Raw genomic sequence first — 19,440 nt, 5'->3', positions numbered from 1 at the left:
CACCGGCGAATCTTGTCTCGGTGGAAAGACAAGGTTCAGGTCAGTTTATAAAAGTGCCCCATCAGAGCACTGAAAACACACATGTATAGTAGAACACACAAACGCAATACTAATGTGTTAAGGGCAAAGACGGTCTAACACAGCTGCATCCAGAGTTGCTGCCTTAACTCGGGCCCACTCGATGTTTCTGTGGAGAGGTTAGAGTGGTACTTTACAACTGAAGCTGAGGAGGAGCGCAGAGAAAATGATTGACAGCCTGCTGGAGGGCAAGTTTGGAACAGGGATGTGGAGCAGGCACTTTTTTTTTTCCTTGGTACATCTGCCTTTTCAGAAAAAGTGGGACCTAGAGAAAATAAAACTCCACTCTTAAATACAAGGTTCCTCCATAACAGAATGCATTCTGAGGCGGTTCCGGGCATCAGCGCATTTACGCCTTTGTAATACGGGTTTGCATTAAGGATCCTTTCATTACAGTAATGGAGAATTCTATAGTATGACAATTTGTTTTGTGATGTACAATTTATTGAATGTACAGCAAAGCTTTCCTATGATCATTTCAGATTTATTAGGGCACAAAAGACTAATTTTCACATTACAAACAACACTGACTTGCTGTTTGTCATGTCCTTTGGATAAATAAATAGCATGAGACAGAGCACAAAAAAGCCACTTCTAATGCATAGCATGAGCACCATACTGCTATAGAGTTGCCTATATGTTTATTTATACACTACCTCCCATGTGAGTGCACAGCCCAAATCTATACAGTGTCAGAGTTTGGGGTTACATAGTACACATTAAGAGAAAAAAAGATGAGGACAGCTATTCTCTGGGGTACTTCCTCTGTAGCTCTCTCCCTCTCCTTCTCACACACACACACACACACACACACACACACACACACACACACACACACACACTCACCTTCTCAGCATTCCAGCTCTACTTTAGCCCAAGGCCATGTTCAAGCCATAGTTTACCAGAATTATGTATTTTCCCCCCAAATTCATATCTACAGAATCAGCATTCCTGTGTGCTATTCCACAGTAGAAGTTCAGGTACATGAGGTTTTAATCAATTTTCATTAATTTATAGATTAATAACACACTGCAATAATTTTTATTGACAACTGCATAACTGCAGATTCTATTGAAAGCTTTAAAAGAAATCGTGTGTTTCATAATTGGATCCTTTCTGGGGAATGAATTTAATCAAGTAGACTCGTCAGGGTGTGATAGCTGTTAGTGTAGTGCAGACATCTGTAATATTCCCTCCTATTCAAAAAGCTATTTTATACTGATCAGGGATCAGGGTGGATTTAGTTGGCTAGCCCAGGAACACTCTACTCTGTATGGGATACCTGTCACAGAGCAGACTGCACACACATTCACACTTAGGAACAATTCGGAAATGCCATTTCACCTACATTCGTTTTGGATGGTGAACTTAGAGGAAACTTGCATGGCAAACATGCACAGAATCCAAGCTAAGGATCAGACTAGGGAACCCTTGAGCTGTGCAGTAAACTTGCATTATTACTTGTAATTATGCATCATAAAATAGAATAGCCTATCAGATGCATCATGCACGAAGAATATGCAAATGACACAATAGTTTATGAAACATTTGCATTTCCAAACAAAACCTAACAAAATAACTGACTCCACACCTTTACAGTTCAGAAGTGGATCAGATTCCTTCAGAAAATCGCTAAAATTTTAGATTGGATAGGGATCTGCAGTGCTGGTTTCACTCAGAACGATAAACAAATTTCCAGTAAAAGGTGATATGTTGCAATAAACAATTCTCAAGCTTCAATGACAAGCACATTGTACAACCTGACTAACTGAGGGAATCTTTATTTTAGTCCCCAATATCAACAAAAATAGCTTTCAATGATTAAGTCTCCTCGCTGGTTTATAGAAATAGCTACAAGCAACCTTCTGTAGATTATCTATAGCAACTAAAATAAATTATACATCAATAAAAACATTAAGAGCGTACAGCGTTACAAAATTAATGCGGCAGCTAATCCCTAGAACATCGAACAGTAAATGTAAGGATAAACAGTTAAAGTATATGTGCTGTTAACAAAAAAAAACTATAAAAGAATAAAACACAAGATGTGCTGTTATCAGAAAATAATGAGGTGGTCACAGGTCACGTCACACAGCCTACCGCGGATTATTTTCTTATAAGGAGTACACCTAGTTGTGTTTTATTCATTACATATAGGATGTAAAGGTGTGTAGGTTAATTGTTGCAAAATAACACATTATTCTCGGACTTTTATTGGGGGGTTTTATGCGTCTCTTAGGAAAAGTAGCTGCTTCATTAATTTCACAACTGATCAAGCTGTAGCCTGGCAACCTGCACGAAAATATTCTGCGCTATAGCTTGAGCGCTTGTAGGGTAACAGCATGAATATAAAAGTGCTTGTCCACATTAGACACATTGCTGAGCATAAGTGGAAATTCTAGTTAACCAAAAGAGTTGATCGAACTAGGTAGCATGATGTTCTTATAACAATTATCAAGAAAAGAGAGAAGAAGATTAATTTGAATCTTTTTTTTTCCAATGGATCCGATCCAAGTTGTATATTCAGGTAACTGTCTTTGAATAAGATTTGCATGTTCTCAACAAGTTCGCATGGATTTTCCCATTGCTTCTTTAGTATTTAAAACCTTCAGTTTCCCAAAAGCATGCAGGTTGATTAACTACATTATATTGTCCTTAGGTGTTAATATGTGTGTGTTCTACTGGCTTTGCCAAGCAGGGGAACTGTCCTCACATTCCCAGAATAAGCTCTGGATCCACCATGACCCTTACCAGGATAAAGCGTGTGTGTGTGTGTGTGTGTGTGTGTGTGTGTGTGTGTGTGTGTGTGTGTGTGTGTGTGTGTGTGCGCAAATAAAAAAAAAATTAAGCAGAGTACACAAAATCCATTAGAGAGAGTCTATATAGTGTGGTGTCTAAGGGAGAGAGAAGGATAAGAGAGAAAGAGAGAGAGAGAGAGAGAGAGAGAGAGAGAGAGAGAGACACACACACAAAGAGTGAGAGAGAGAGAGAGAGAGAGAGAGAGAGAGAGAGAGAGAGAGAGAGAGAGAGAGAGAGAGAGAGAGAGAGAGAGAGAGAGAGAGAGACAGAAAGAGCAATTGTGTCCATCTGAAGGAGCAGCACACCTGGCCTAAATAAAAAGCTATGTAAATCAGTCTCGCCAGCTAGTGCTTTCATTACACTATTCTCAATGTTTCATCCGCCCCAGACGCTCTCCCGACTCCATTAATCCTCCCTCACAGCCAATCATGCAACCAAACACACTTTCATTAGCACTAATGTGGCCTCAAAACATCACACTCGGATGCCTGTAACAAACATGAGATGGCATATGCATAGATTTATTTTTAATCCGTTTTCTTAAAAAACATCTACTAAGCTAGTGAATTCAATGATAAACATTTAAATGACATGCAGAATGAAATATATTAAAGCATGTGTACTACTCTGTAAACACAGCACCCAGTCATCTGCTTAATCAGTAATCCGAAAGTGTGACTTATGCAACCGTAAATGAATCTGTTCCTGAATCGAAAGCCCTAAAGCTGTCTATACTGCACTGCTCATGACTGATTTAGAAAGGTCTCTTCACTAAGCATGTGAAGATGCTCGTGCCATAGCATGACATGACACAGAAGATGAGAGACACAGATTGAGTGGTCTATACCACAGCCCAGAACTGATAATTATACCGAGTCATACCAGGGTCAGCACCGTGTAGGGGGATCATATCATAGAGGCCTGATAGCAGGAGATGGAATATTCACACTGTCGGTGTGAGTGGGTGTGTTATAAATATTTAATGGAGAAATACTGTGATGCCTGGTTTCAGCCTAGGGCTTTAATACATGCCACTTAAGGGATGAGTGCATATAGACCTTTCATCATGTGTGCTGCATGCACACACACAGACAGAGACACACACACACACACACACGTTGACCTGGAATTCAGTCTACACAGTAGTCTCCTTCTCACTCTAAATTAAGAGCATTCACTGTGGATTGAGAACTTTTTTTTTAGAAGAAAAAGAACAGTCTTTTTTCTCAGTCTCAGACATACTGTGTTGATAATAATACACACTTACTATATCGAGCTGAATTTCTCTACCTCTTTTCTATCCACAAAACCTGCATGCCCTGTTTCCTGAGCTGACCCACCTCAAAGGTCCCTTTAAAGGCATTACGGTCTGCATCAACCATCTTTCATACATACAAAAAAAGAAAAGGAAAAAATACAACAAAATACGCTTTCACAAAGATATCTCACTGTCTCATTATTATATTTTTCTCTCTTCATTTCCTTTGCAGTGTACACCAGTGTTTCGTAATAAAGCCTGCGGGTTTTTTGTTTGAACACTGGTGCAACACACTAATTGTTTATCAGGTAAGATAACAGTGGGTGTGTTACAGAAGGAACAAAATGTACAGGACATGGTACTTTAGGATCAGGTTTAACCCAATGCCAACTGAGTTCAACAGAGGAACTAATTTGACATACAGTACACTATTATCCAAGAATGCATCAGCACCATATTTTTAGATTGAGCATGAAAACAAGTAAATGTACCAGTCAATAGCAATATTTAAAATGAAATTAACTGAAGTATTTTATTTGGCAATATTTATGCTTCCCTGGTCATTCATGTGCTTACTACTAAACTCATTCTTGATCTTAAATAAAGTGCATTTCACAGTTACATGTGTTGCTTCAGATCGATTACCCATAGAAGGATTGCATTTATATATTCACAGGGAGCACAGCTAGTTGTCTGCTTTGCTTTGATTGTCATTATTAATTATGAAACACTTCCAGATCGCTGTCATTTTGTGTTATCTGATCATTAGTGTGACGAGCGCTAGGCTTAATCAACAAAACACCTGGAATTGGATTTTGGTATTGGACCATATTCATGAGTATAAATGACTATGGTTTGGAATGATAGATAAATACACCGATACAGTAACATATATTGCATATATAGTGTTTTTTTTATACAAAGCAACTTACAGTTCAGCTAAACAGAACCTTGCTCAAAAGCAGTGGCAACTTGGAAATACCCTGATTTGAACTCACAGCCACGCAGTAGCCCTGAGTCCTAACCCCTGACTCACCACTGCGCTGTTTAAAACCAGGCAGCAAAATGAATTTTTCAGATTTCTGAAAGTTTCCATCATCACGTCCTATTCTGGCAGCTTTAGCACACATTATTGGAAAGCAGAAAGCAAGATTGCATGCACAATAAAAAGGTGCTTATTGATTACTTGGGCTTATTATTGCAGTGAGATGAACTAGTTAATCAGCTGTCCTGGATTAAAAGTGTGCTCTCTGTGCGCCCTGTGCGCACACAACTATACTGTTAGTCATGGTGTGAAGGAACAGAGCAGAGAGGAAAACACCTAGAGTTCTCATTACAGTGTGCTGGATATGCAGCGAAACAAATCACCTTATTAGGCAGGGTGCCTCCCCAGCACCTTACACACGCACCCTGATACAAAGCCGGAGAGGTGATACTAAAAATAATCTACCAATAAAGCATTCAAGGTTGCACGCAAAGCCCTGAGTTGAATTCGAGAAAACTAGCTGGCAAAAACGCTTCTCTTCGCCTGGAGTCACAGGTTTCCCACAAATAAACAGTTACTGAGTGTTAACTGTGAGTTTCTGTAAGAGTTTCATGAGTTAAAGGTTTCACCTTTGAGCCTTCCTGAGCAATTTAATGAGAGTCATTTCATTTAACCAACTTTAGTAAATATTTACCCAAAGGCAATGCTACTCCTACAAACTCGAAAGAATAACAAAAGCAATGTAGCGGGTTAAATTTGGGCACTTTTACAAAGTGCCAGAAAGTAAACAACTTTTGATAGCTACTGACAGGCTAGCAGTCAAAAAAAAAATTGGCAGCTGCTGAACCAGTACTTGAAGACGTCAATCAAATAATGAGATTTACATCAACTGAGGAAATAACTGTAAAACTTTAGCTCATACTGAAGCATTGCAGTGTATGTTTCACTCATGAATTATATCCACATTTGTTGTAGCAGTCATTTCATCTGCCATCCTAGAATTCCTTCCGATCATCCTCTGCTAATAATTCAATAACCTATTTGTAATATCTAGAGAATCATGCGGGAGCACAACTTTCCGTGTGTGTGTGTGTGTGTGTGTGTGTGTGAGAGAAAGAGATTCTTAGGGACACTGCAGTGAGCTCTGTAATATGTTCTGTTCAGCCAGACCAGAAGGGAGCCTACAGTATGCTCCACTATTAAACAGCACAGAGTGTGTTAACCACTATTGTGGTGATAAGCAGAAACATTACTGAAAATGCTGCTGCAGGTACGTTGTGCGAGTATGACAGCACTGGCTGATGACTGAGTCTGCTATGCACCCTTGACTTGCGGCTAGCAAACAATGCCTGTAGGGGCTGCAGAGGGTTCATTATCACGCAGATCCCCCACTCCCCAGTCCCTAAAAAAAAAAAAAAAAAAAAAAGAAAATACACACTATGCTGAGGACAGCGCCGCAGTCTTACCCCTTCCCGAAGGCACCTCATTAACACAGTGTAGGCGGCAGCAGGAACGACCCACAATCCTCCTGGGTGCTCTTTCTTTTCCTCCTGCAGGGAAGAAAGAGAGAGAGAGAGAGAGAGAGAGAGAGAGAGAGAGAGAGATGGAGAAAGCGGGAGAGGCAGAGAGAGAGAGAGAGAGAGAGAGAGAGAGAGAGAGAGAGAGAGAGAGAGAGAGAGAGAGAGAGAGAGAGAGAGAGAGAGTGAGGGGGGTGGAGAACAGCGAACTCATTTCATTGGGGGAACAATTAAATATGGTGTAAAGCAGCAGCCATCGTAATTAGGCAAAATAAACCAACTTCACAGACAACTCTATTGCTTTACACAGCCAGCTCTGGTGGAAGCAAGAGAAGCGGTGTAGATGCAAATGCTATGGGAAGAGGGAAAAAAAAAAAGCGGAGTGTGTCAATTAGCGGGGGAAAGATACATAAACCACTCTAGACCAAGCAGAATCCAAAACACGCTCAACTTTGGCTGCAAAAACACTGAGCGACTATAAACATAACCAGCACGCAAAAGAGACATTATCATCTCATCCGAGGCCTAATTTATTTATTTTTTATTTTTTTTACAGCAAACTGCACGTATTGTGAACATGCTAAATAAAACATTTCCCTCCACAACTTTCTCTGTGATCAATAAAGGTCTTAAAACCCTTACCAAAAAGCTAAAATCCAAATTTCACAAATTTTATAGCAGAAAAAAAATTAATAAAATAATAGCATTTCTGATTTTAACATCTTGTGGATCTGTTTTCACGCAAGCTGGTGCAATGCTGGCGTGCTGCTAATTTGTTTTGGCGTACTGTTTAAGCTCAGCTGCTATTTGGGCATTTTTGAAACGAACATATCTTTGATGATGTGGGTGAGCAACGTCTTAGTGATGTGTCATTTAAACCTGGTTGGAGCAATGTTACTTTGAAAACTCACTTTGGGCCAAAAATGCACTTGTCCCTCTTCCTATATTTGAGGGAAAGATTAGAACATAAATCAGCTACTTCCTGCAAATGATAATCACACCTGCTCTTGTTTGATTAACTGAGATTGTTTGTATTAGCTCAAACACTTAATATGAGCAGAACAAACAACAAATAAAATCGATAGAATATACAGTATAGCAAAAACAGCTATTTCAACAATTGTATTGTGGCATTTAGATAATGATTTCATCGAGTCACAAACATGTCCTCCCTCTTTTAGTTATCTCGGTGCTAAAACACCAAACCAAAAATGCTTCTGAAGCTTATTTTACCCATTTCACAGAATATACATATTTCCATTGTACCCATTGTTGGAATTCCCAAGTGTTTTGCTGTTTTTATTTATTTATTTATTTTTACACACTAGGCTATTTTTGCTTACTTGCATGCACGAGGCTAACATTATTATTATTTTGCCACTTACAGACGTAAAAGTTTGCACAGCAGTGACACTCAACCACTGCTCTCTGTCATCTTCATAATATTTGTCCTGTAACTCTTGCTAATTTCCTCATTTAGGCTTCAGGCTTCAGTCAGAGCCTGTTTTTTTTCACCATTGTCTATTAGGGCAGTTAGATTACCACTTTAAAAACCAAATGTGACTGTTGTAAATTATCAGCTAGATTAGTTCTGTCACTAAAATATTGATGTGAGATAAAAAAAATATTAATTGTAAACAAATTTGATGGTCTGCAGAATTCTGGCAAATGAAGAAAAAAGATGAGAAATAGGATTTTTGTCTATAAACTACATGGACGCCTTTACTATACCCTAAATATATGTATGATGTAATTATTTACATTTATGGCATTTGACAGATGCCCTTATCCAGACCGACTTAGTTATCTCAGTTATACAGTTGATCAACTGAGGGTTAGGGTTACCACTTTTACCACTGCTTTTATTGACTTTATAATTAGATTTTTGGCAAAAATCACATTTAACAAACCCATTTAACACTGGTAAAAAACAAGTGGTCTGCCTTAAGATGTCTGAAAGCTTAACTGCGATTCCTTCACACAGTAAACACCAGACTTTGATCAAAATTTTACATTTCTAGGTGCCGTAGTGACAGTAAGTTTGTAGCCACATAAACATTTCTATTAAATAGAACATGTCAAATTCGAACCGTGTGAAGGATTTTTCACATGTGGCCACCCACAGTCTTTTATAATCATTATTTATTTGCTTGGATACTGGGGTACCTGCATAACCACTTACCATACAATAAACAATGTTTTCGCAGGAAATAAATTGTCTGTAAAACAAACTATGTCCAATTAACTTATACAAGCTTGTGATGTTGATATTCAAACCAGACTCCCCAATTTAACAGAAGGATGGAGAGAACAAAGGAAAATCATTAACTGACACAAGGGCACTCAAGTACCTTAGCCTTTGAGGTCTCTAAGCCGATAACATCAATAAGAGCTGTGTGTGAGCTGTACTTTCTGACCCTGACAAACAGCAGAGCTATGGAAAGGAAATTACAGTACATATAATTCACAACAGGCCGTTCCATCTCTCGTATATCACCCTCATCTCTAGCAACAGAGCAATCTCAACTTCCTGCAAGCTGCACAAAACCTGCTGCACTTACATAGTCTAGAAACTGACAATGCTCACACAGAAGCAGAGGAAACATTGAATCCACACTTGCTTGTTTCATACAACAACTAAAAAAAAAAAAGACACCATTTAGAGAAACTGTGGAATATAAAACAGAAAGCTTTCTTTTCATTCTTAAAAAAATGTATGGTAATGTATCAATATAGATTAACGATATGAAGCTTAAAAATGTGCTAGTTAGCATATTTTATATATATAAAAATATATAAAATATCCTTATTAGCACATTGTGTGTCTAATATATATAAAATATCCTAATTTTATATATATATATATATATATATATATATATATATATATATATATATATATATATATATATATATATATATATATATATGTATGTATGTATGTATGTGTGTGTATACACACACACACACACACACACACACACACACACACACACACACACACACACACACACACACACACGGATGGTTTTTCAGAAAAGAAATAAATGTATTACTTGACAATTATATCTTCCATTTTAATAATGCGCAAAATTGACATTGACATGGTGCTATGGATAATGTAATCTTTATTAAGACGGAATAATGTGTATACTGTATGTATCTATATTAATACATCGCTAAAGTTTTCATGGAAGCTGCACTGTATATGAATAAGCACTGGTCATGACTCAAGAGATGCTAGCAGAAGGAGCACCATTTCAACACTGAGCGTCTGTATGAGGCTGATATCAGTAGAAAACGCTGAACTGCATACTGGAAAGAAAAATAAAGAATCTGATCCTATTCTGAAACAAATCTAGACTGAAATATGTGGTGCAATGTAACATTACATAAATCGACCTAAAGCGAGTCACATAATAACTGCCAACAAAGTTACGAATAGAGCAGATAACTAGTAGTTTAGCGTTTACCTGGATTTACACACATTTACAACACAAATGTTATTTACCTTAAAAGACTTTTAAGTGTTTGGTCATTTTAGATTGACATTTTAGGTTACGTTTTAATCCTTAAAAAGTAAATAAATCCTATTGATGTTTAATAGTTTAAAATAAATATAATAAACAGACATTACATTTGGTTTCTGTATGAATCAGAAAGAATTACTGTATTGTCTCAAGAGATGAGGAAACCGTACACATGGCTCAAGAGGGATTTTTTTTCTTCCTCAACTAATTAGTCATTACGACTTCAATAAACACTTGTACTAATAACCACAAGTGATTTACACAGCATTTTGGAGTACTGTTACCTGTGTAGCAATGAGGTACAGGAGCTCTCCTAGTGGTGGCAGAAGGCACTGCTTCAGCTTGCTGTTCCTGAAGTTCTCACGCATAAGCTCGGTGAACATGGCCACTGCCTGTGGAGTAAACAGATGAGTAAAATCCAGAAAGCTCAGTATAGTAACAAACTCATGTAGCCGAATCTACATTTCTCTAAATGAACAGCCTGCGATATTACTCTTTTTTTTTTTTTTGCCATTTAAAAAAAAAAATACTTCTGCAAATAACAGATGCTAAGTTGCCTACAGCTTCACTTTGCATGAATATTATCCTCTCTCTCTCTCAGCCCTCACAGCAGGGAGCTATGCTAATAGAGCCTCCATACCACCGTGCCTGTAATGACTTTGCATGGAGCAGATGTTGGTGACCAGGTTTGATGAGCCTTAGCCATGAAAGGCACATGTTGATGATTGCACATTTCACACAGTTTAAAGAGCACAGTAGGTGCATGCTGAAGAAGGCTAGGTTGTATTAAGCAGCACTGCTGGGCTCTTTCTGCTTTTTCTCTGCGGATGGAAAACCGCCTCATCCAACTGTGGACTGATGTCGGTGATGCAGCTGATAATGGTGAACTTCAAAAATAGGTAAAGGATCAGGCAGACACCTATTTGTTGTGGGGATAAAATCTAAGGCGAATTTATACGTTTGTGTGTGTATATTTACAAATATGTATGAACAGACAACACGTGAAAATATTGCCAGAGCTGGATAGACCAAATAACAACAGCATAATAAAAATAATAAAATGCACCAAAAAAGTCTCTAGTAGTGATTACTAATCAAAGACCCATAACGCAGCGTAACAATTTATTAAAGATAAAAATTAGTCATATTTTACACTGAAGATAACATGAGGCAAAATTACACTGACACTTGTCTAGCATTGCCTGCCATTTTAATGCACATCTCTTGATCTTCAGCAGCACAGTTCTCCAAAGGTTATTTTGCACTAGCTTGGGTATAGAACTCGTTCTGACCCCGGTGCTACAGCATATATTTCCCTACCTAACCAAAGCAGCATTTACTTGGCACGGAGCAGCACAGGCACTTGACACGTAGCTGCGATTTCAGAAGCGTCCATGTCAGCTCCTCTGTGAGGTGCAACTTATTCACAAACCCGGTCTCTGAGTCTTAATGTAAATACATTTATGTGCATCATATAAGCTAGCCTTTAATCTAAATCCAGATGAATACTGAACACTATCTCTGCGCTCTTTCTAAACAGATGAGCTGATCTAAACAACCTTTTACAAAAGCCTTTGAAAACATTATATCTAACTGTTGTGTTGATATGCAAAGTATTTTTTTTAGGGGATATCTGAAGTGCAATCAGGGGGATATTTGCATGTTTGTGTGGGTGTCTGCATAAAGCCATGCAGATTTAAGATGTCAAGATTCAACACGGTGTTCATAAAGACAACTGAAGCTGGCATGTGAAATAAGTATGAATAAATGCAACTATTTGCATATAACAAATATGTGAATGTAAGTCAGTTAAGATAAAAATAAATAAATAAACAGAAAAAAAATGCAGTTAAAAATGTTTTTGAAGGTCACTGTGATAGTGATAGGAGCAACATAGTTTTTTTAACTACCAAGACTCTACTCAATACTACTGTAACCTTGATGGCTGCTGATTACTCGTCAATAGTACAGACCTTAACAATGAAATATTTACTCCCTCAGGCAGCAGTGGCTGTAAAAAGGAAAAGACTTCAGACGTTAACAAATTATAGATTTTTAGGCTGAATCCTGAGCCTCATTCTAAAGAAGCGAGCAACATGAAAATCACACTTAGTACCTACAAAACATTTCTCCTAAATATAACCGAATGCATATTTTTGTATGGTTTTGTCACATATACAATCATACATATATTTTGCATTAGTACCCACAATACACTGAAAGTTTTTATCACATGACAAAAAAAAAAGGAAATCAAAAACCCTATTCAATACTTTTTCCACAATTAACATGGGGTCCAATTATCTGAGACCACTAGCAAAAATGCCTTGAATTCTTGTCTAATTGAATGCAAACTGTTCCATTACAAAACGATAACATCAGCATTAGATCATGTGAAAACCGATCTTAGCCTGATGATCAATCTTAGATTAAATGCATAGGACAGTTGTTTACACACATGCTCAATGAAAGGGGCATGACTCAAGTAAAATCTGACTTTTGTCAATAAACGAGGAGTCAATATAATATTTAATGACCTAAAATATTGGGATCTGCAATCCTGAGGTTTTTAGTTTCCTTTCTTTGTTTTATTATGGTTTCCTTTCTCCGTTATAAGATTTTAAACGTCTGTTAATATCCAGTTGTCAAAATACATACACACAAACTCACACTCACTTACATTTTTAATATGATCTCAGATTTTCTACCCCACAGTTTGTTCAAATTTTCTCATGCATGTTGTCTTCATGTCTTTTTGTCATGCACGTGATGTTACCTGGCGCTCTAAAGTAGCAGCGCAATTTACTGTTTTTGTAAACTCTGCATTCTGTAAACATACATATATCTACACAACTAACTTGACTACCCACTGCTGCAGCGAACGTAAATGGGAAGATCAATTCTGTAAATATAACAACAAAGGTGATACAAATGTATTTTAGATTTAGTTAGTAGCACTAGTGAGGACTGTATTTACCAGGAAATGTGGTTCATTTCATTAGACTAGTGTTAAATGTTTATGAAACAGATTTCAGAGACAATAGTAGCATACGCCACTGACAGAAAGAGATGCAGAAATTTAAACTAATAGGCAATAAAACCTCTTATGCCTCTTATATCCTGTAATTTCCTATCCACACAAGGCAGCCAGTGTGATGTCTATTTATAGAGGCTTTTATCATTTCCATGACAACAACCAAAAGCAAAGTTTCTTTCAGCTGTTGCTTTCAAACCAAGGGTCATCTAACACAAATCTATAATGACAGACAGAACATTAGAATCCACTTACATTAGAGTGGAGTACCATACCCGACACCCTAATTATTTCTGCCATCTCCCAATCATACACTTGAACACAGTCCCTAAAACTGTTCTCAGAATAGCTTCTGCTAAACCACAAGGACCTGGAGAGTGTACAAGGAAACATCCAAAACCGGTGCCGCTTTCTCACTGTGAACAATGAGAAACCCAGCGACAAAAATGGCCATGACAGAAGCAGTCCGCTCTGACGCTCGACCCCTGTAGAGATGCTGCACACATCTCTAGCTTGTCAGCACCAGCTCCTTGTGCCTAAAATGGCGGGTGGTCAGAGTCAGCGTTGGTAAGAGCAAAGAGGGAGTTAAAACGTGTGAGCGTGTGTCTGCTGCTCGCTCCCAAATCCTAAGCCTTGCTAGACTGCTGTTGCCGGCCATTTTGTAGAATAGTCCCCACGAAAAAAATGTTCAGGAATCAAAAAAGCCTGGCGTGTCAGTACAGGAACCAACATTAAACCCATGTGAACTCGGGATTAACAGTGAAGCCTTTCTGTAAGACATCAATTAGAGCATCGTTTCTGAAATCATAAACCACATCATAAACCACAGTGCAAGTGTGCAAACCCTTTGATGTTTGTTAGCATTTTTACAAGCATGTTTGGGCAGGGGGGATGTCCTCAATGCACTCTGGGACAGTCTGCGCCGTACGTATCAGTTCATCAGATATTTTTTAAATCTGCTTTAGGATCTGAACTACAAAAAAAAAATAACAACTTAATTTTTTTCCACTAATATTTATTGGAGTATAGGGTTTGGGAGGCACATGCTAAAGAGATGCTACAGTGACACCTGCTGGTATTTCTTTCCCTTCACCACAGAGATCCAAGCACATGTGCCCTGGCACCAGCTTGGATAAAAGCTGATGAAAAAACATCCTAAGCTATCACATACATGTCAGAAATTTCATAACCAAATTACCTGCCTCACTTTCCTTTCCTAGATAAGTCCCCTCCTAGTGTCATTCCAAACCAATATTAATGCACCTTAATATATTATAATAATTAAGGAGGCACTAAGAGATACTAGATTGGAAATGTATCCACTGTAGGATGAATAATTTGGGGAGTAAAATGAAGAATTTTACTTCAACCAACCCAACATTCAGTACTAGTAAATTATCACATACTGGAAATGATAAACCTTTAACTTCCTTATCAAATATAAACACTAGACAGAGATTAAAGCTGCATAAGTGCTGTGTGTAGTAATTGGAGTTTAAAGACATTTAAAGGGGGGGGGGGATCGGAATTCAGAACGTGACTTCAAGATCAAGGTTAACTCACTTCTATAACAGGAACGTCCTCTCTGAGCTCTGTGCTATGACACGCCAGCAAACCGATGACTCTCATCACTTTAGTCTTCCTGAATTGCACACAAAATATTTTCTGTTATTAAAATCATCCATTATCAGCTTAATAAATTTGATCCTTCGATAGAAACACACAAAGAATGACCTTAAAGAAATAATAAACAGAATTCTAATGATCCTTCATGATTTTTTTTTTTGATGAACAAGACATGAGCAAATCATTGATCCCAAAGTAATGCAATTACCTTCAATTAACTTCAAGTTTCTAGAAATCATATCACACTACAGGGTAAAAAAAAAAAAAAAAAAAAAAAACCATATGGCCACAACAAAATTCCCTCCTACAGCTACTGTTTATACATAATGAAACACTGAATGTTTTATGCAAGATGCAAAGCTGTTGCTTGGTTACAGATGGCATGGAAAAAGAGTAATTTTGTACATGGCCAATGTCACAGGGCTGGTAACATCCAATACGGTTCATCGAATTCCACTTTTCTACTAAACTGGTTACAAAAAAAAGTCTTGTGAAGTTTTGCAAAACCAATAAGCAGAATAATACCATGTACAGATAAAAAAAAATGAATATATGATTCATGGAAATGATAAATGTATCAATAGTGATTGCTGCTTGCATGGCATCATACTTACATATCCCAGTTAGAGGCCTGTCGCAGCTGTTGTATCAACACCGGGAACTGAGAGAGAGAGAGAGAGAGAGAGCGAGAGAGAGAGAGAGAGAGAGAGAGAGGGGGTTAGCATTAAATGTAATTTACGATAATCAATTTGTAAAGCCTATCTACTGTTTTATGGGGCATTTATTGTGATTTATGAGTTAGTCTTCAGTGAGGGTAAAATAAGAGGCAATCAGCTGAGTATGACCTCATGCTGGTGAAGGGGGCCACCTGGTGGCCAGAGAGGAATGTCTTCATTGAATTATTGTTCATTTACCAAATACCATATACACTGTTATACAGTGCAATTTACTTACCAAAACTACTACAAAACTTGCTTTGTTCAATTTCTTTGCTAATTATTTGAAAAATATTATGAATACATTAATGTGTTAAACATATATAAGATTATATATGAAATATAAAACTATTGGAATAAATATTCCTCTAATATTTTTGCATTCATTATTAAAACTGTACAAATATTGTTACACAAATGCAGTAGTTGAAAGAAAGAAAAAAAGACTAGATTACACATACCAGAGACATTGCATTTCAGCCAATATTGATCATATAGTTAATCTTCTTTATAAAGTACTAGAACTTAAACTGTCTTTTTTCTTACTTTAGCAACAAAACAAAAAAAACAGGAAAACATACATAGTTAAAACATGACTTTCTTACAGATTTGTAAGAAAGAATGATTAAGAACTATTACAAAAGGATAAATTAAATTCATACAACTATATTGCCACTTTCTGAAAAACAATAGTCATATCAGTTTATACATAAAAAAAAAAAAAAAATTCCAGTCCATTTTTCAATAATTTTTTTCAGAGAATCTGATAATTCTTTTTTCTATTTATGTCCAGGTCACCATTTTTTGCTTCTGTCTGTCTTCTAATCATCCTAGGCATCAGATGGGTGCCATCTCTAATCTCTAATCAATCAAAAGTACAAACCAGATATTCATGCAATTTTTAATTCTGTAAAATAAAAAATGTATGAAACTAATCGCAATACTATTGTACAACGATCAGGCATAACATTATGACCACTGGACAAGTAAAGTGAATAACATTATAACATTATGAGCTGTGAAGTAAATACCACTGATTATCTCTTCATCATGGCACCTGTTAGTGTGAGGGATATTTTAGGCAGCAAGTAAACATTTTGTTCTCAAAGTTGGTGTTAGAAGCAGATAAAAGTTAAGGATTTGAGCGAGTTTGACAGGAGCTAAATTGTGATTGCTAGACGTCTGGTTCAAAATATCTCCAAAACTGCAGCTCTTGTATGATGTTCCTGGTCTGCAGTGGTCAGTATTTATTAAACGCTTTACGGAAGGAACAGTGGTGAACCAGCGTGTTCTGTGTTCTGATCCAACAGACGAGCTCCTGTAGCTCAAACTGCTGAAGAAGTTAATGCTGTTAATACACGATGGGTCATAACTGTTTTGGCAGCAAAAGAAGACCAACACCATATTAGAAAGGTGGTCACAATGATATGCCTGATCAGTGTATTTTACTGAAATTGAAGATTGTACATGTTATAAATACATGTACTGTTTGCTAAACAATTGACTGTCTTCATGGCCACTAGTTAATCTATTATTATAATTGTGAATTGATATTCTGAACATCAGGATATATTTTGTACGTAGCACTCCGATATGTGCAGCTTCAGTGTTAAGTGGACATTCTTTTTTACCATGGTCATGAACTCATTTCTGGTCTGCTGGAGCATCATGTCCATCACTAGCACTCGTTTGAACGGTTAGACATTGTCTCTGTTCTGTCTCACCTATAATGCTTTGGGTAAAATATGTGACATGGACCCAAAAAGGCTTACCAGCTGAGAATGTATAAAGCGAGTCGCTGTGTCTCTGTGGCCACAAACACAGCACAAATAGCACAGCAGATTGAGTTTTGCCCGTGGGGTCATTGTGGTTCCAGATCCAGCCCTTTCCACTGACTCCAGAACAGCACATACCTGCTGCAGGAAGCCCGACCATTCATCTGAGCTCAGACATGCCAAACGCTCGACTGCAAACACGAGCCAAACATTCAGAAATGAGCATATCACGTGTTCTAAATGAAAGTTGTAGAGTCATCTATAAAGATTTACCATCAACTCAATAGACAGCAAACAATACATAAGTAAATTAATAAAAAATAAAAAGTTCACCTGAATATGCTGATATACACAGTGTTTTGGAGTCAAATCGGACAGGAGCAGATTTCAGAATCTAAAATAAAAATAGATAACACAGAGTTGGAGCTTTGCTTTTACTATAAATTAAGATTGTCATGTCTTTTGCAGCTTTAAGCTTTGTCCTTACCTTTGGGTTGTCCATAATAGGTGTCACAAACAAATCGGATTCTGTGTACAAGAGCTCTTTAATGAAGGCACCGCCATCATTCTGTAAATCTTCAAATGCACTGCTGTCCTGAGATACACAACACACCAAATTCAAGAAAATATATGTTTTGTACACAGAATTCAGATATTATTAGCGATTCTGAACTCACTATATAGAATATCATTAGTAAGCCAGTAGATGGCGTTGTGGTACCATGTGTTACCATGATAAGACAACTATGTGGCAAACGAACAGAAATTTAACAGGTTTTAAAAAGAAGTTTAAAAACACAGACATGGTACATTTAATGTCGTGTATGTTCTATGTTTCATATCTCACTTGTGCCTTGATTTCACTGTTCTCCATCTCTTTGCCAGCGTTGCTTGTTCTTGGAGTTGGACGTGAACTGCCATAACATAATAAAAAAAAGATTTTTTTTAAAATGTGAAAACATGTTTAATAAGTATTCTTTAAAACTGAAATATTTATTCATTAGGAAAGAATAATTTGGAAGTCATTATAGGCATTATACAAGGCATTATAGACTTTCTGCTAATTCATAGCCTTTATTTAGGATTTTATTTACTTTATTTGGAAATGTTTGTGGAAACTTGATCACAAGATTTGAGTGTTCTTTCTGAAAATCCCATCCCACCTTTAGTCTTCATCTGCTGTTATAATAAACTCTACTCTTCTGGGAAGATGTTCCACTAGAGTTTGGAACGTGGTTAAGGAGATTTAACCACCAGGACATTAGTGAAGTCTGGCTCTGATGTAGAGTGAGGATGCCTGGGGTGCAGTAAGTTTAAGGTGTTCAGTACAGTTGAGGTCAGAGCTCAATTGAAAGACATTCAAGATCTTTCACTGTAACCCATATAAATAATATCTTCAATCATATCTACAGGGGCATTTTCATGCTGAAACAGGTTTGGGTCTCCTAGATCAAGTGAAGTAAAACACGTAATGCTACCACATCCAAAGACTCTCTATTAAACTGTGTGCCTCCAACTTTGTGGTAACGATTTGGGACAGAACCACATATGGCTGTCAGTTGTCCTAATACTTTTGTCTATACAGTACAAGTCTGCATATACATTTACATTTGCGGCATTTAGCAGACGCCCTTATCCAGAGCGACGTACAAAAGTGCTTTAAATCTGTAGTAATGAATAAATCTATACTGGTACGCCAGATTACAAACTTAATATAAATATACCGCTAGAATTCTACAAACTTGGAAAGTGCTAATTTAAGTGTTTCAGGATATATACATATAGCATATACAAACATACCTGAGAAGGAAAATAGACTCTTTGGCATCCGTGTCCAGACCAGATTTGGGTCTAAACTCAGTCACATTGTCTACAATATTAAAGATAAAATCATGTGCATGTAAAGCAACAAAGTAAAAAAAATTATAAAAATAAATAAATAAAAAAAAAAACATACCGGTAATCAAACAAGTAAAAATAAATATTTTATAGCCAGACACATATGAAGAGGATTTTCACAATGCACTCCAGAATCATTAGAACCTTTTATGAAGATGAGCAAAAATGAGTATAGAAACGATCAGTTACTAATTACCTTAATTCTGGAAAGAAATATTCTAAT

At 37.1% G+C, this 19,440-nt stretch overlaps 1 protein-coding gene across 7 annotated transcripts in view; it reads right to left on the bottom strand.

Moving 5' to 3' along the window:
* The window catches only part of ulk4 (unc-51 like kinase 4), a 100,970-nt gene that overhangs the window by 75,721 nt on the left and 5,809 nt on the right, over positions 1-19,440 (bottom strand). For all 7 annotated transcript variants that reach the window (XM_046846508.1, XM_046846512.1, XM_046846514.1 and 4 more), the window contains exons 11-19: positions 19,119-19,188; positions 18,166-18,232; positions 17,806-17,913; positions 17,652-17,712; positions 17,316-17,509; positions 15,442-15,488; positions 14,765-14,843; positions 10,452-10,559; positions 6,587-6,670 (exon numbers count right to left, since the gene is read on the bottom strand). In XM_046846508.1, coding sequence (XP_046702464.1) covers positions 6,587-6,670; positions 10,452-10,559; positions 14,765-14,843; positions 15,442-15,488; positions 17,316-17,509; positions 17,652-17,712; positions 17,806-17,913; positions 18,166-18,232; positions 19,119-19,188 — 818 coding nt within the window. The remainder of the gene's footprint in view (positions 1-6,586; positions 6,671-10,451; positions 10,560-14,764; positions 14,844-15,441; positions 15,489-17,315; positions 17,510-17,651; positions 17,713-17,805; positions 17,914-18,165; positions 18,233-19,118; positions 19,189-19,440) is intronic.

This window comes from Silurus meridionalis, chromosome 4, assembly GCF_014805685.1.
Source record: "Silurus meridionalis isolate SWU-2019-XX chromosome 4, ASM1480568v1, whole genome shotgun sequence".
NCBI lineage: Eukaryota > Metazoa > Chordata > Actinopteri > Siluriformes > Siluridae > Silurus > Silurus meridionalis.
The sequence above is the reverse complement of the archived record's forward strand: the minus strand, read 5'-3'. Positions and strand labels throughout refer to the sequence as shown.